This window comes from Scyliorhinus torazame, chromosome 6, assembly GCF_047496885.1.
Source record: "Scyliorhinus torazame isolate Kashiwa2021f chromosome 6, sScyTor2.1, whole genome shotgun sequence".
Taxonomy (NCBI): domain Eukaryota; kingdom Metazoa; phylum Chordata; class Chondrichthyes; order Carcharhiniformes; family Scyliorhinidae; genus Scyliorhinus; species Scyliorhinus torazame.
The window spans coordinates 146,332,555-146,348,668 of NC_092712.1; the positions used below are offsets into that span (position 1 = coordinate 146,332,555).

Consider the following 16,114-nt stretch of genomic DNA (forward strand, 5'->3'; position numbering starts at 1 on the left):
GTTCACTGATTTGTGCTGGAAAGTGTACACAGGTGAACATAAAATGAGGAGAAGATGAGATTTGATTCCAATGCATTCTGACACTTACATGAACAATGGTCAATTGGAACCTATGGAACAGTACACTGACCATGACTCACCTTCAGGAAAGAGATGAGGGAATAAGCTGAAAGCAAGTAAGCAATGCGTTATGAGGCTCAATTTTCAACCGTTCTGTTTGGTGGAAAATTGATAATAGTACCCTGAAAATGGTAGTCAATTATTGCTACCTTTATTAGAGCCAAGACATTTTTTTGCTGGGGTGACTAAATGGGGCACTAGATTAATTTAACAGAGAAATTGGGATCCTGTGATCCCAAATGCCATTTTGGACTGAACTGGCTGACGTGTGGTGTGGTGGGAAGATTGCCGCTTGCTGGAGATCTGCTGTCTGTGTTTGGATAGTTAGTTGTGGAACTACACAAAGATAGTCTCATTGAACTGTGCAACGAGGGGAGACATTAAAAAAGGATGGTTATATCAAACTGATGGAGTAGCAAGCAGAGTGAACAGGTGTGATATATCCGAGGCACAGAGTATGTAATTTACGACATTGGTCAGAGTGTTCATGATATTGTGAGCAGAACAAAACCAAATTGGGAAGACTGAATTAGGGAATTTTGAGAGAATGTCATTGAGTTAAGTGATAAAATATCTGAAGGTCTCAAACAGTTCAGACAGGAATAGGAGGCTACAGATGTGATAGTGTGGTTGAAGATTTGTTGTTGAAGAGGGGATGGTGATGGAAATTTTGGAAGACTGTATCTGAGAAAGTGTCGGCTAACAGGACTGGTAAATCTGTCAAGAGTTTAGTGAGGAAATGTTTGAGGGGACTGATGGGTCTCATGGAAGAAATGGCAATTGAAGATGATAAAGGGGGTGGAAGGAAAGCTGCAGAATATTACAAAATTGGGTGGCGTAGGCTAGATGGACATTTAGGAGCAAGGGGAAAAAAAAGAGTTGACTGCAGAGGTGGCTACTTGACCTCAATCGTAGAGGCAAATAAATCCATGTGCCCTTTCCACTTGGTATATGATGTTGACAGAGTTGAGGAAAGGGGGCCGTAAAAGGTGTTCTTAGGTTAAAGTTAATCTCTAGCATCCTAAGTTGGGCAATTTTTGCTGAAGAGAGGAAAATTAGCGAGGGAGTTGAGTGAGGACATAGTTTCACAGGTGGATGTTGAGAATACTGGTGTTGGAGGAAAGTATGAGGACGTGGAATGCAAAATGATAAGCAAATGGTGAGCTAGAATGTTAGTGCCCAATATTTTGGCGGCAGAGATGACAAGGGATAAAACATGATGGGGTCAATGGTAATCATGGTACCATGGGAAAATTAAAATTGAATAAAGATAGGAGGACAGAAAATATACAGGGGAGGGTGGAAAAAACTTAAACGAAGCGAGGGGGAAGTCGTGAGGATCTTGGTGAGGTTTGTAGCTTGAAAGGATAGCACACCAGAAGGATTGTGATTTCGAAGTGGAGAGGAAACGAGTCAGTTATTCAAATAAGGTAATGCAGTGGATATTGTAGGAGGTAGATTGGCTTAATTGTGATGCTAATGGAAGGCTTCAATTCCCACATCAGCGGTGGTAGTTCATGGAGACCTGCATCCTCACCTTGCCCCACCTTGCAGAGTGCTACCCGTAAATTATATGTAGTTAACTGTCTCTTTCTAATGGAGCGAAATGCTAATGGTCCTTTGTAAGCTATGTTTAATCACCTTACCTGGGAACTATTGTATAGTAGGTGTTCTGCCCCAGGCAGGTCCCTGGCTCATTGTCTGCTGATGCTTCATCCTGAGCCATTTTCTTGTCAGTTTTTGTCAGTGGTGGTCTGCCATTCCCTTCCACTCATAGGAGCATGGGCAGGATGAGAACATATATGTGGACATATGAATCAGGAGAAGGAGTAGACCACTCAGCCCCTTGAGCTGCTTCACCCAGTAAGATCATGGCTGATTTGATTGTAACTTTCCTCCCCTGGTTTACCAAGAATCTATCTACCTTTGCCTAAAAAATATTCAAAGACTCTGTTTCCACCACCTTGTCAGGAAGAGAGTGCCAAAGAGTCATGGCCCTCTGAGAGGAAACATTTCTCCTCGTCCCGAGTTTAAATGGCAACCCCTTACATTTAAACAGTGACCCATAGTTCTAAATGCTCCCACAAGAGGAAACATCTTCTCCACATTCACGTTTTTTGATTTGATTTGATTTGATTTATTAGTGTCACATGTATTAGTATACCGTGAAAAGTATTGTTTCTTGCATGCTATACAGACAATGCATACCGTACATAGGGAAGGAAGGAGAGACTGCAGAATATAATTTTACAGTTATAGCAAGGTGTAGAGAAAAGATCAACTTAATACGAGGTAGGTCCATTCAAAACCCGTCAACACCCGTCAGGATCTTTTATGTTTCAATCAAGTCACCTTACTCTTCTAAACTCCAGCAGATATAATCCTAGCCTGTCCAATCTTTTCTCATAAGGTGACCTGCCTATTCCAGGTATTAGCCTAGTAAACCTGAACTACTTCTAATGCATTTACAGCCTTTCATAATTAAGGAAACCAATATGTATCCGGTACAGCTGCGATCTTCCTGCCACTCTATATAACTGAAGCATAACCTCCCAACCTTTAGATTCAATTCCCCTTGCAATAAACGATAATATCTATTCTCTCTTCCAATTACTTCATGGGATGTGGGCATCGCTGGCTAGGCCTGCATTTAATGTCCATCCCTAATTGCCCTTGTTTAAGAGTCAACAACATTGCTATGGACCCAGACATGGTAAGGACAGAAGATTTTCTTTCTTCAAGAAATTGGTGAACCAGATGGGATTTTTACAACAATTGATTCATGGTTAGACTTTTAATGCCAGGTTTTTTAAAAATTGAATTCAAATTTCACTATCTACCATTGTGGGATTTAAACCCAGGTCCCCAGATTACTGGGTCTTTAGATTACTAGTTTAGTGATATTAGCACTATATTGAAGAGGAAGCTTTATTGAAGAGGAAGAATCGCTGTCCATAAGACAAGTTCATTTCAGTTCTATTTTTTAATAATGGGTGAATAGGGGAAAAATTGGGTTACTAGCCCAGGAAAGGTAGGTAAAGCAGAGATTATCAAGGAAAGCATAAGGGAAGAATATGGACTTGTTTTTAAGGAACTTGAGCCTAGCACAGTGATGGAAAGAAGTTAGGCTGATGAATAATGTTGAATAGGAGGCATGGCACTGGAGGAGTAGATGAAATGAAACAAATAGGACAAACAAACCAATCATCATTTCAATCCTCCAATTTAACAATCGACAATGCATTTCCTTACAAAAAAATAAAGAACACTGTTGTCATTCCCTATTTATCCTTGCCTTACCTTCAATCCACATTGTCACTATTGCTGAAAGTGTGGGATAGTTCAGCCCATGCAGTATGTTTTGGCAATTTATTGATATCTACACTTGGAGATGTGTTAAGAATCCCTCTGAACAAAGTCTATGATTATTTTTTTCAAACTCATTTCAAGAATGATACAGTGATTATGCATTCCTAAAGTATCATCCCAAAATGTTCATCCCAAATTTAGCACCTATACCTCAATCACAAGCGAATCAACTGTTTGTGTATTGTTACTGAAGTCTGAGTATTATTAATGTTTCTAGATGGAAAAATACAATAAAATTTAAATTATAATAACAATGAATCCAGGTCACTCTCTTCATTTTTTTAAGATATATTTCTTATGGAAAAATATATGTATAGAATGTGAACTCCATCCTGCACCATGTTTTAAAATATTTCTGTATCATCTAATTTCATTTGAAGTTTAACTAGGTCATTGCAAGGCAGCCTTAAGAGAGAACTTTAGCTGCCAGGATTTCCTGTGTTATTTGTCTTGGGAACTGTGAATAAAGTGAAATTACAATACTGGCTAAGGCTAGACTGGAATGATTTGTCTCTGATCATGATGACTATTAAAGCAGCAACCATACTACATATGAAATTTCAGTAAGCTTTGCCTGAAGATTGACTTAATGAATCCTTTCCAGAAAACAAAAATCAGCTGACCATCCCTCTGGGGGTGGGGTTGGGGAGGAGGGGAAGGGGGTTGGGGAGATACTTAATATTGACTATGCACATGTTGAGAAATAATTGGGAGAGAAATCTGTCAACTGGAAAAGGTCTGCTTTGATCTAATGTGAGAGATTCTGCATAGTACACTGGAACAGTGACTACAGTTCCAGAAATAAGTATTTAAATGGCTGTGAAGTGCTTTTGAAACATCTTGAAGTTGTGAAAGGTTTTCAGTAAATGAAAGGGTTTTTTTTCTTGTGGTTACCAACTCTCCTGTCTTCCAGCTCATTCAGTTCAACCATATTTTCATGATTTGTTGGTGAGAAAGAGACTTGACACACATAAAAGCTCATCAAAGAATTCAGGTTGAAGATACTTTTATTCTCGGAAGTTTCGTTTTTTCTTCCAGACGCCGTATCAGTTATGCCTAGATTTAACCTTGTTCTGCTGAACTTGCATGTTGCTTCTTGCAATAAATTCAATTTGTAGTTGAGCCTGTCTGACAGCTTGATATTCTTTTGCCTATCAAAGAGGGTGCATGCATAGTTGGCAGGTCATGTGAAACGTCTATGTAAAGTCACTTTGATGTGAAGATGCAAGCGTTGGACTGGGGTGGGCAAAATAAGAAGTCTTGCACCACCAGGTTAAAGTCCAACAGGTTTGTTTCGTAAGATCATCTTGTATCATTGACTTTGTGGTTGTGGAACCCACCTCTTCACTCACCTGATGAAGGAGCTGCGCCCCGAAAGCTAGTGATTTAGAAACAAACCTTTTGGACGTTAACCTGGTGTTGTAAGACTTCTTAAAGTCACTTGGTAAAAGGACCACATTTGGTATGCTAACCTGATCACTCCATGCATTGCAACATAAGTACTGGATCGTAGGAGGTGTGTGCATTCTACAAATGTTATCTTTTGATGAGAATGGGAATAAGCTGTTCTGAGAAAGCCTGCATTGTAGTAAATAAGTAATATTACCACAAGATGACAAAATATATGCTTAAAATATAACAATGAATTTCTGTCAAATGAACACCTTATTTACAATTAGTTTATATCAAATATTTGATCTGTAAATTGCCAGCTTGCCACAGAAAGAATGAAAACAGAACGTGTTATTTTTGGAAAGCACATACCATCCTTGCAGATAGGGCAGCACTGATCAGGTTCATACACTGGATCCACACATTCAACCTGAGCACATTCTGCTACGGAGCAGTGCACTTCCCCATTGGGCTCACAGCGGCACTTTTCGCAGGGAGAAACCTAAAACGGAAACAGCATTTGAAAGTGACAGGACTAAGCTCACTTTATACGAATTACAGAACCGGACATTAAGAGCACTTAATGATGATCTTTGGGATGGGATTTATGGCTCATAAATGAATGAATTGACCTTAAAGATCCCTGGTGTCTTAGCTCTGCATTGTGATTGAATTACATACAAAATTTGAATGACAACGAAAAATGTAAAGAGCTGAAAAGGTAGGTTTAATGTACAATATTCGTTTCCACATTGGTTACACTGTAAGCAGAAGCATGGAAAGTGCTAGTTACTCGATTTTCCACCATGTGTTTAGAATGTTAGTAATATGAACATTACTTCAAATAAAATTTCAAAGGAAAGCAGTTTTCACAATTAAAATGTGATGAGACGCATCATCTAATTGCAATAAAGGTAAGGTAAAAGTCACCATAGTCCCAGATGACCATAGGCTGCGTTCCCCTGCTGACTGGTGGTGATTTAAACTGAGGATTACTGCACCTCAGGTGAGGGGCAAAGTCGAGATGCAGAACCTTCATGAATAACCTAATTGAAAGAACACATGATCGAATCAACAATTCTAAGTTCCTTCAAACACCACAAAGCCTGAGTTGGGGGCTGCGGGGAACAGGGTGATGGGGGGAGGTTAGGGAAGCAAGTGAGAATGTGAGCACATCTGAGAGTCTCAACTTTCTGTGGCTTCTCAAATAATGAAGGGTAGTGTTAGCATTGTGAGATTTTTTTTCATGATCTGATGCAAGCACTAAAATCTGTTCTTTTTAAAATTTACGTGCCTACACAATTCCACTTGATAAATTGTGACAAATGTAAACTTGATCTCCAGCAAAGCGATGGCCAAAATAACTATTGCACTATAAGTACACATGATTGGTAACATTAACTCTGAAGACAATGTTGTTCTACACATTTAAGTGTAAGTGAAATAGTTCAAACAAATGATAAGTGAATATGATAGTGAATAATGTCCAAGAGCTGGATAACCTGGACTCGGATATCATAATTTTGGATAAAGGTTGTGTTTTCCATTTAGAAATAGATATTTTTTACTTTGTTCTCAGGATATGGGCAACAATGGCAAGGTCATTTTTTTCCCCATCCTAGCTGACCTGCGAAGATCGTGGGCCTTTCCCCTAATTACCAAATATTTGCACATTTTTGTAGATGGTTTGGCCACTTCAGAGGGCGTTAAGAATTAACCTACAGTGTGACCGAGTGCTATATGCAGGGCAGACCAGGTAAAAAGTGGGAGATTCCCTTCCTTGAAGGATATAGGGGAGGCAGTGGTCCAGAGGCCCAGGGTAATGTTCTGGGCACCCAAGTTCAAATCTCGCCACAGCAGATGGTGAAATTTGAATTCAATAAAAATCTGGAATTAAATGTCTGATGAAACCATTGTCCACTGTTGTAAAGACCTTTCTGCTTCAGTAATGTCCTTTAGGGAAGGAAATCTGCTATTCGTACCTGGTTTGGTCTACATGTGATTCCAGACCCACAACCACAGCAATGTGGTTGACTCTGAAATACACTCTGGTTCAAGAGCAATTAGAGATGGGCAATAAATGCTGGCCGAGCCAGTGACGCCCACATCCCATGAATGAATAGAAAAAAAGAGGAAACCAGTTGAGCTTTGATAACATTCAAAGTTCTGGTGATCCTCAAAATCTAAATCCAAAAATGTATACGTCACTGCAGAATGACCTGTGTGTGGCTCTAGCGATTTCTATTTTAAATTTCCAGGGAACAAGCCACAAAATTTATTCAATTCATTTCTGTAACTTGCCATGTTGCAATTTAAGTTCATAGTTCTTGGGACCAGTCTTATACCATAACCACTACGGCAGCATACCTTAAAATTTTTGCTAAAACTAAGGTTGTCACTTCTCGCATTCTTTGTGAATTTTGTGAGTGCCACGAAGAATCCAGCATGAGTTTGTAGAGTGAAACAGAAAGTAACTGTGTTTACAATATGTACACAGGGCCAGTAGTTCACTGCTGGTTCCCTCTCTAGCCGGTACCACACTGGCCAGCTCTATTTAAACAGCTGCAAAGCTAACAATTGCACCCCACCTCCCACCATTGGGAGAGCTCCTATTCCCGAAGGAACATGGGGCAACCAATTGTCCCCAGACAATAGGATCCGCTCAGGTTATAACAACGAACATACGGTCTTCTTTCAAGGGTTGGCACAGGGCCTTTGGCCTTCGGGAACTGGCAACAATCCAGGCTGAACTGGATAAGACAAAAATATTTTCTATCTGCCAACTGGAGGGATTTACGTGAGCGGAGTATTGGTCAGCTTCATCAGCATTGGTCCACCATAAAAAACTAATAACAATTCAACACAAATGTATTTTAGTTCACCAATCTTACCAAGAGAGCTCATGCATGGTCAGATCAAAAGATGAGTATAAAAAATATTGGTCGTCTTCGAAGGACAAGTTTACAGGACCCTCTTAAAACATAAGAACATAGGCATTGGGAGCAGGAGTAGACCAAAAGGCTCATCAAGCATATTTGACCATTCAAAATAAATTGTGATTGATCTTCAGCTTCAATTCGACTTTCTTCCACTCCCAATATCCTTTGATTCCCTGAATGACCAAAAATCTATCTATTTCAACGATTTATAATGCTCTAAGTTTTTCACTCCACAGCCTAGGGAAACAACCTCCCGGTGTCTAGAACAAACAAAGAACAAAGAAAAGTACAGCACAGGAACAGGCCCTTCGGCCCTCCAAGCCTGCGCCGACCTTGCTGCCCGTCTAAACTCAAATCTTCTACACTTCCTGGGTCCGTATCCCTCTATTCCCATCCTATTCATGTATTTGTCAAGATGCCCCTTAAATGTCACTATCGTCCCTGCTTCCACCACCTCCTCCGGCAGCGAATTCCAGGCACCCACTACCCTCTGTTTAAAAAACTTGCCTCGTACATCTCCTCTAAATCTTGCCCCTCGCATCTTAAACCTATGCGCTCTAGTAATTGACCCCTCTACCCTGGGAAAAAGCTTCTGACTATCCACTCTGTCTATGCCCCTCATAATTTTGTAGACCTCTATCAGGTCACCCCTCAACCTCCGTCGTTCCAGTGAGAACAAACCGAGTTTATTCAACCGTTCCTCATAGCTACCGTCTACTCTGAGAAGCCTCTTCAGAATCATAGAATCATAGAATTTTCAGTGCAGAAGGAGGCCATTCAGCCCATCAAGTCTGCACCGGCCCTTGGAAAGAGCCCATGTGTCCACCCCATCCCCGTAACGCCACCTAACCTTTGGTGTTGCTAACTTTTGGTTGGCTCTTAATTCGTAATTTGCTCTGTTTGTTTAACATTTGCTCTAGAGCTGCCAGGTATCTTTATACTGCCACGAGATCCAAATTCAAGTACTGATCAATAACTCAACACACCAATTAGTAAGATTCAAATCAAAACACATTTATTATACACAGTACATCACTTCTCATACATAAACTCTACTTTCTAGACTATTCCTATCTCTAAAAGGCCTATCCTTAGCTTCGGAATTGGCCCACCAGGTCAGGGGAACAAATGGCCTTTCGTTCAGGTCCTGAGTCTGCAGGATTCAAAAGCTGGTATGGACTTGTAGCTAGGAGCGCCTATCTCGTAGCGAGCGTTGACTGGAGACTTACTTGGTTGAAGCGGCAGCTTAGACAGGTCACTCTCATGGGTTGGTTCAAGTTGCTGAGTGACCCTGCCAAGAAGGACGATTTGAACTTGGGGGCTTTACTTTATAGTCCCCAGGGGCTTCCCGCCCTTCGGGGCGGACCCCGTACCTGGTTCCAAGTGATTGGACTGCGTTCCGATCACTTGGATCGATTTCTCCAATACTGGAGTTGTTCCCTGATCGCTGGGCGGTCCCTAAATGTCCGTTGGCCTTCCTTTGTCTTGGCTCCTGCTGGCGCCGAGGAGTCTGGCTTGGCTTTATCCACCTTAACTGTTGCAATTGTGCCTTGGAATTGCTCATTATTATGCAGATGGCTGCTGGTTTCAGTGCTGTCTGGTTTTTTTTACAGGTTTCAATACACATGATTTCTGTACTTGCTAGTCTTTGCCTGTGTTGGCTGAATTTCCCTTTAGTCTTTGCGGTTCTCCATTTTAAGTCGGGAAGTGGCCAACCCAGGTGACTACACTGGACACTAAGGGGCAATTTAGCATAGCCAATGCACCTAATCTGCACCCGAGGCCGTAATTGAACCTGGGACCCTGGAGCTGTGAGGCAGCAGTGCTAACCACTGTGCCACCAAGATGAGATCATCTCTCAATCTTCTAAACTCCAGAGAGTATAGGCCCAATTTGTTCAGTTCACCCCATGGAACAGTCTAGTGAACCTTCCCAGTACTGCACCCAATGCAAGTATTTCTTCCTGAAATATGGAAACCAAAACTACGCACATTATTCAAGGATTGATTTCATCAAAGTCCTGTACAATTTCAGCAAGATTTCTTTATTCTTTGAGAATTTGAGGATACCCTGACCTTCCCGTTGCTTGCCATTTTAACACAAGACCCTGCTTCCATGCCCACAGGTCTGTCCTTGGCCTGCTGCAGTGTTCCAGTGAAGCTCAATGCAAACTGGAGGAACAACATCTCATCTATCCGTCTCAACATCGAATTCTACAACTTCAGATAAAACATAGCATAGAAAATACAGTGCAGAAGGAGGCCATTCGGCCCATCGAGTCTGCACCGACCCACTTAAACCCTCACCTCCCCCCTATCCCCCTAACCCAATAACCCCTCCTAACCTTTTTGGTCACAAGGGGCAATTTATCATGGCCAATCCACCTAACCTGCACGTCTTTGGACTTTGGGAGGAAACCGGAGCACCCGGAGGAAATCCACGCAGACACGGGGAGAACGTGCAGACTCCACACAGACAGTGACCCAGCGGGGAATCGAACCTGGGACCCTGGAGCTGTAATTGGCTCTACCCCACCTTGACCCATTTGTTTTCATCCCATTTCATTTTCACTGCCTTTTACCATTTCTTTCTTTCTTTATATATATTTAACCCCCGATTTTATCCACCTTTCCTTATCCTTTCTCCCTTTTGCTTCTCCCTTCCCCTCCCCCATATCTCCATCTGTCACAGTTTACCCTCTGATGTTAGTTTCTCTGCTGTTTGGCCTTTTGTGCTCTCTGGGGACTGCCATTAGCACTCTTTTCCCTTTGGTTTCTGTGGCTATTAGCACCCCATTTCCCTGGGTTTCTGTGGCTGTGACTCATCTTTCATTCTTACTCCACAATATAAATATTCCCCACTTTATTTGTCTTTTAGCTTTGACAAAGGGTCATCTGGACTCGAAACGTTAGCTCTTTTCTCTCCTTACAGATGCTGCCAGACCTGCTGAGATTTTCCAGCATTTTCACTTTGGTTTCATGATTCGTGGAGTTCCATGACAGCAAAACTGGCGCACCTGGACCAATTCATCTACTGTTAAGGGGCTAGCACCGGCGCCACGTGGAACACAATCTATTCCAATGAGAAACATGCAAGATTCGTCGGTTTCACGATTGACACTCCGGAAGCTGACAAGCTGCAGCCGCATATACACACCACTCCCCACACACACCATCCCAGCCAACAAGGTGGTAGCGAGGAAAACAACACCACGCTTCACTGATGCCAAGCTCAAGATCTTCCTGGATGCGGTGGAGGAGAGGCGGAAGACCCTGTATCGCGGCCTAGGAAGGAGGCTGCCAGCCGCCGCCATTTGCCATGCCATGGCACAGATGGTAGAGATGGTGAGCGCCGTGGGCAGCACCATCCATACCGGCCAGCAGTCCAGGAAGAAACTGCACAACCTCCTCAGGGCGGCCAGGGTGACAAGGTGGCACTGTGCCCCTGGCATTACCCCCACTTGCACACCTGTAACTCTACCCTCCCAACCCGAAAGGCAGCAGAATCTCTCCCTGCACCACATGCCGCCATGGCTGGGTGCCCTGGCCAATGAGACTACCAACCTCCTGGTCTGCATGCATCGGACTGTCTAACACTGTAATTTTCTGTTCCACCAGCACCCCCCCCCCCCCCCCACCCCCTCCCCAAGGCAAGGCCGCCCACAACCACCGGGAGCCGGAGAAGACTGGAGGGGGTCCGCTGGACATGTGGCCCCTCACCATGGCAGAGCAGAGGGCCCTGGACGTGGTCGGTGGCCCGGAGGAAAGGGAGGTCGCCGGGGTGAAGTTCAGCCATGGGCTAGAAAGTGAGACACTGCTGAGTGCGGTTCACCCCCACCACCAGCACTCACCCTCCACCATCCCAGAGACTCTCACTCGGTTGGGCGCTTCAGTGAAGAGCATCCTGGGTCACTATATGGTGCGCACCACACAGCTGATCTGGTACAGCAGGTGGAGGTAGGAACACCCGAGGGGGCGGACGGTCGGAGGGCAGGCCAACGGCAGGAACTAGGTGCCATCCAGATGGGTTTCGGGCTTCTGGAACGGATAGTCCCATCGATCATGGGAGGTGCAGTCGCAGAGCCAGAGACTACACAAGGGGTTCTCAGCGAGCATCCAGTACCTGCAGGTGCAGTTGGAGGAGTCCAAATGTGTGCAGCAGAAGGAGGTGGTGCTGACCATCCGTGCCACCCAGGCCAACACTGCACGGTGGCGTCCGCGATGGAAGCCTTGGGGGCAACGGTTCTGTCTATGGTCAGCATGTCCAAGGCCTGGGGCATTCTGTGCAGGCACTGGCTGAGGCCCAGAACAGGGTGGCCGCCTCACAGGCTGAGCCACCTGCAAATCGCAGCGGCGATCCTGAGCGTGGCCCAGTCGCAGCGATCCACAGCTGGGAACATATGCGGCATTGCCCAGGCGCTGACCGACGTGGCGCAAACACAGAGGGAGGTGGCCCAGTCCCAGAGGTAGATGACGCAGTCACTGGCTGATGTGACACAAACCCAGAAGGTGGCGACACAGTCACAGCGTCACGTGGCGCAGTCCCAGGCAGAGATGGTCCATTCCCTGAGCTCCATGACCATGAGCATGCAGACCGTTTTCGAGACCAGACTGGGCCTCCAGGACTTCCAGATGGGAAGCCTCACCGGATAGCTCCGCTAGAACCCCCGTCCCTTGGAGTAGCCGGGGGGGGTCATCGGGCACCCAGAGTGAGGAGGAGGTGATGGGGCCTATGCCGGTGACGCCCGCAGGGGAGGTGCCGGAACACCGCAGCACATTGGACTCCCATCCTTACCCCTCCCTACCATCCCCTCCTGTTCCTGGTGAATCTGTTGGGCAGAGAGCAGAACAGGGTGGCACCATGCCATCTGGGATGCCCAAACATCTAGGCCCAGGCACCTCAGAAGACGACCGTCGACGGGGACCCAGGTCGCAGGGCGAGAATCACAGCAGTCCGCCTCCACTCCTGCTGTTCCATCTGGGGATCCACCAAGACCTAGCATTAAGGCCCATAAGGCCAGAAAGTTAGACACTAGTTAAGTTGGCACAGGTGCAGGGCACAGTTTAGTTACAGGGGCTAGAGCACAAATCTGTATATACGTTTTCACATTAAACACTTGTTCACACTGTTACAACCTGCCTCGGTGCTCTGTCAAATGGGTGTGAGGGGTGGGACTGGGCTGGCCAGAGAGGGGGTGCTGGGGGGGGCGTTGTGTGGCTGGAGGAATGACGGACATTGTGGGTGGCCTGGGCTCCCAACCCGTCCCCCCTCCTCTCCCCCCTGACCATCCACACCACCGTCACCCTTGGGATTCAATGGGACCATGTGATGGAATGGTCAATTCGCATTCAGGGATCATCCAAGTGGTTGGCGGAAGTGCTATCATGGGCAGGAGTCAGACGTTGTGAAACGATGTGGTGCATCAGAGCTCACCACACAGCAGGTTGTCATCATCCTCCATCCCGTGGACCAGTCCTGGTATTACTGCCAACCCAGGGCCCCTTAGTACGGCAGGTATGTATGACAGAGGGGGTTGGGGCAAAGGGGTGACCAGGAGTGGGGTAGAGGTGTGTGCAGATGGCATGTGGTGGCCATGCCCCTGGCCAGTCCCCACCCCCCAGTTGATGAACCTGGAGGCGATCAGAACGTCCTGCATGCTTTTGTCCTGGCGCACATGTCGTGCGGCCTCCCTTGCCAGCCTGGGCTACATGTTCTGCCCATCATCCTCCTCATCGGATGAGGCCTGGCATTCCTCTTCCTGCTCCAGCACATTGCCTCTCTGCTGCGCGATTTTGTGGAGGATGCAGCAGGCCGCTAGGATGCGGGCGACCCTCTCTGCGCCATACTGGAAGGCCCCTCCAGAGCAGTCCAGGCAACTGAACCACATCTTCAGGAGGCCAAAGCATTCCTTGTTCACGTTCCTGGTCGCTGTAAGGGTGTCGTTGTAGTGGGTCTCCATGTCGGTCTGTGACCTCCGGGTAGGTGTTATCAGCCACAACCTGTCGCCCAGGAGCCAACCCCCCAGCCAGGTCCCCACTTGGCGCGTGGAAGGACCCCCTGGCGTAAATGTTCAGGACAAACGTCACCTTGATGGCCACCGGGAGCAAGTGACCTTCCTCATACCCTCGCAGTTATGCTGCCTCATATTCCGCTGCTGCACGCTCTGCTGCAGCAGCTTCCTCCTCCTCCTCAAGCAGCTACAGCTCGTACAGCCACAGGACATCCCCCAGGGGCTCTGGCGACTAACAGGAAGGCCACCGCTGCTGGTTGAATTCCAATATCCATTGTCTGCAGGGGTTGAATGACCGACATGTTAGCATGGTGCAGCCCCCCCTCTCAACCAGATCCAACAGGCTACATAATAATTATAATAGTAATCTTTATAATAATCATTATTGTCACAAGTAGGCTTACATTAACACTGCAATGAAGTTCATGGTGGATCTCCAGGTTCCGTCCCCCATATCCCCCACCCCACACCCCTATCTCCGCACCTCAAACCCCATTGGTGCCCGGCTCCTTGGGGACCTCTGGCCCTGGCGCTTGTCCCTGATGCCAGGGGTACCATTGGCTGACACTGTCCTTGCCAGCTCCGTGGCCCTCACGGAGCCCCCATAAGGGCAACAGTGGGCATTGCCCTGGGTGGGCTGCTGGCGGGTGATGACCAGGTGGGTGGGAGGTATGGCAGACGGTAGGGTGTGTGGTTGGGGGCACCCATTCGGCCTGTGTCACTCTGCAGAACCAGGGGCCAAGGTGGGTGCTCAGTGGGGTGTGCAGCAAGATGGCTGCCTTGCAGGCCGTGGTAATGGCGGTCCGAGCCTGGACATCGCCCCATTCCCGTGGGGGGTCAACCTGGCCACCCCGCCTGATTCCCTGGGTCATATCCCCCTCTCCCAGCACTGGCAGGGCCTCCCACACCCACCCCAGCCAGCCTGGCCAGTGTCCCACAGTCGCGCCTCTTCGTGTCCAATCTCCTCTCTCTCTCCCTCACCAGCCACAATGCCGGTTTCACGATTTTTAAAGGCACAAGTGAACCGCGCCGTCGGGAACTCGGCCCATCGGTGGCAGAGAATCGCAGAGGGCCAGGAGAATAGCGGGTCAGGTCTGTTAATGATATGTAAATGGTGTTTACTGTATGTGCGTTCTGGTTCGCATTGACGCCACTATTGAGGTGACAGAGAATTGTGATTTGGCTTCAAATCAGCGGCCGCTGCGATTTTAGCGTTGGAACCTACTCTCCGCCCAATCGCGGTGAATCCCACCCCTAGCTTTTATTATTTGTTTATAGACAGAGGCACAGGACGCAGGTGAACTTTGAACAACAAAAAAAAATTATTAAACAAAAAAAGATGAACCATAATATACTACTCCTTCACCCCAGCTATACCTTTACAAATATATGTAGATTCATAAGGATAGCACAAGTTATGAAATCTACATTATTCTTTATTGTTCTCAGAAAGTATAGAGTCCATGTGAACAAATAGATGAAATGTGGTCAGACACCACACACTCGGAAACCAAGTGAAAGATGCTACTCAATACAACTTCTGCAGATTTCTCATCAATTACCAGACCACCCCCCCCTCCCCCCACCCCCCCAAACCACCATCCCTAAGATGCTTGTCACACTGTGAACTCTGACTTCCAGGTGAGGGTTTCCAACCTGTGCTCTCAATGTCTTGGAATCTTCAAACAATCCTTTCTCTCGATACTTCCCTGGTTTCTAGATCGTTCTGTTCTTTAGATTTGGGCTGATTTTCCGTCCCGGTACACTGTCCTTCCTGATCTAGCAGTTTCTGTGGAATGCTTCATGCCTCTGGGTTTCATTCTGACTGACAAATCTGAGTTAGACAAATATTTGATTGACAAGGGAGTAAAGGATTATGGTAGGCAGGTAAGAAAGCGGAATTAAGACCGCGTCAGATCAGCCATGATTTTATTGACTGACAGAACAAGCTCAAGGGGCCGAATGTCCCACTCCTTCTCCTTTTTCATATATCCGACCAAAGCGAATAACCTCACACTTCTCACATTATAATGCACCTGCCATCATCTTGCCCACTCACTTGACCCATCTATATCTCCTTGCATCCTTTTTGCATCATCCTCACAGCTTACATACCCACCTAGCTTTGTGTCATCAATCTGTATTAATTAGCACTTCAGCCTCAGTTATTAATGATATAGGCAAAGAAACAGGAAACAATAGATATATTGCTTCCTGTTTCTTTGCCTATATCATTAATACAGATTGTAAATAACTGAGGCTGACGTGCTAACCAAGTGTCAAG

General features: G+C 46.2%; 1 protein-coding gene across 1 annotated transcript in view; it reads right to left on the bottom strand.

The window, feature by feature from the left end:
* Positions 1 to 16,114, bottom strand: part of vwc2 (von Willebrand factor C domain containing 2) — a 323,653-nt gene that overhangs the window by 242,373 nt on the left and 65,166 nt on the right. The window contains exon 3 of the mRNA XM_072508871.1: positions 5,254 to 5,383. Within this exon, the coding sequence (XP_072364972.1) occupies positions 5,254 to 5,383 (130 nt within the window). The remainder of the gene's footprint in view (positions 1 to 5,253; positions 5,384 to 16,114) is intronic.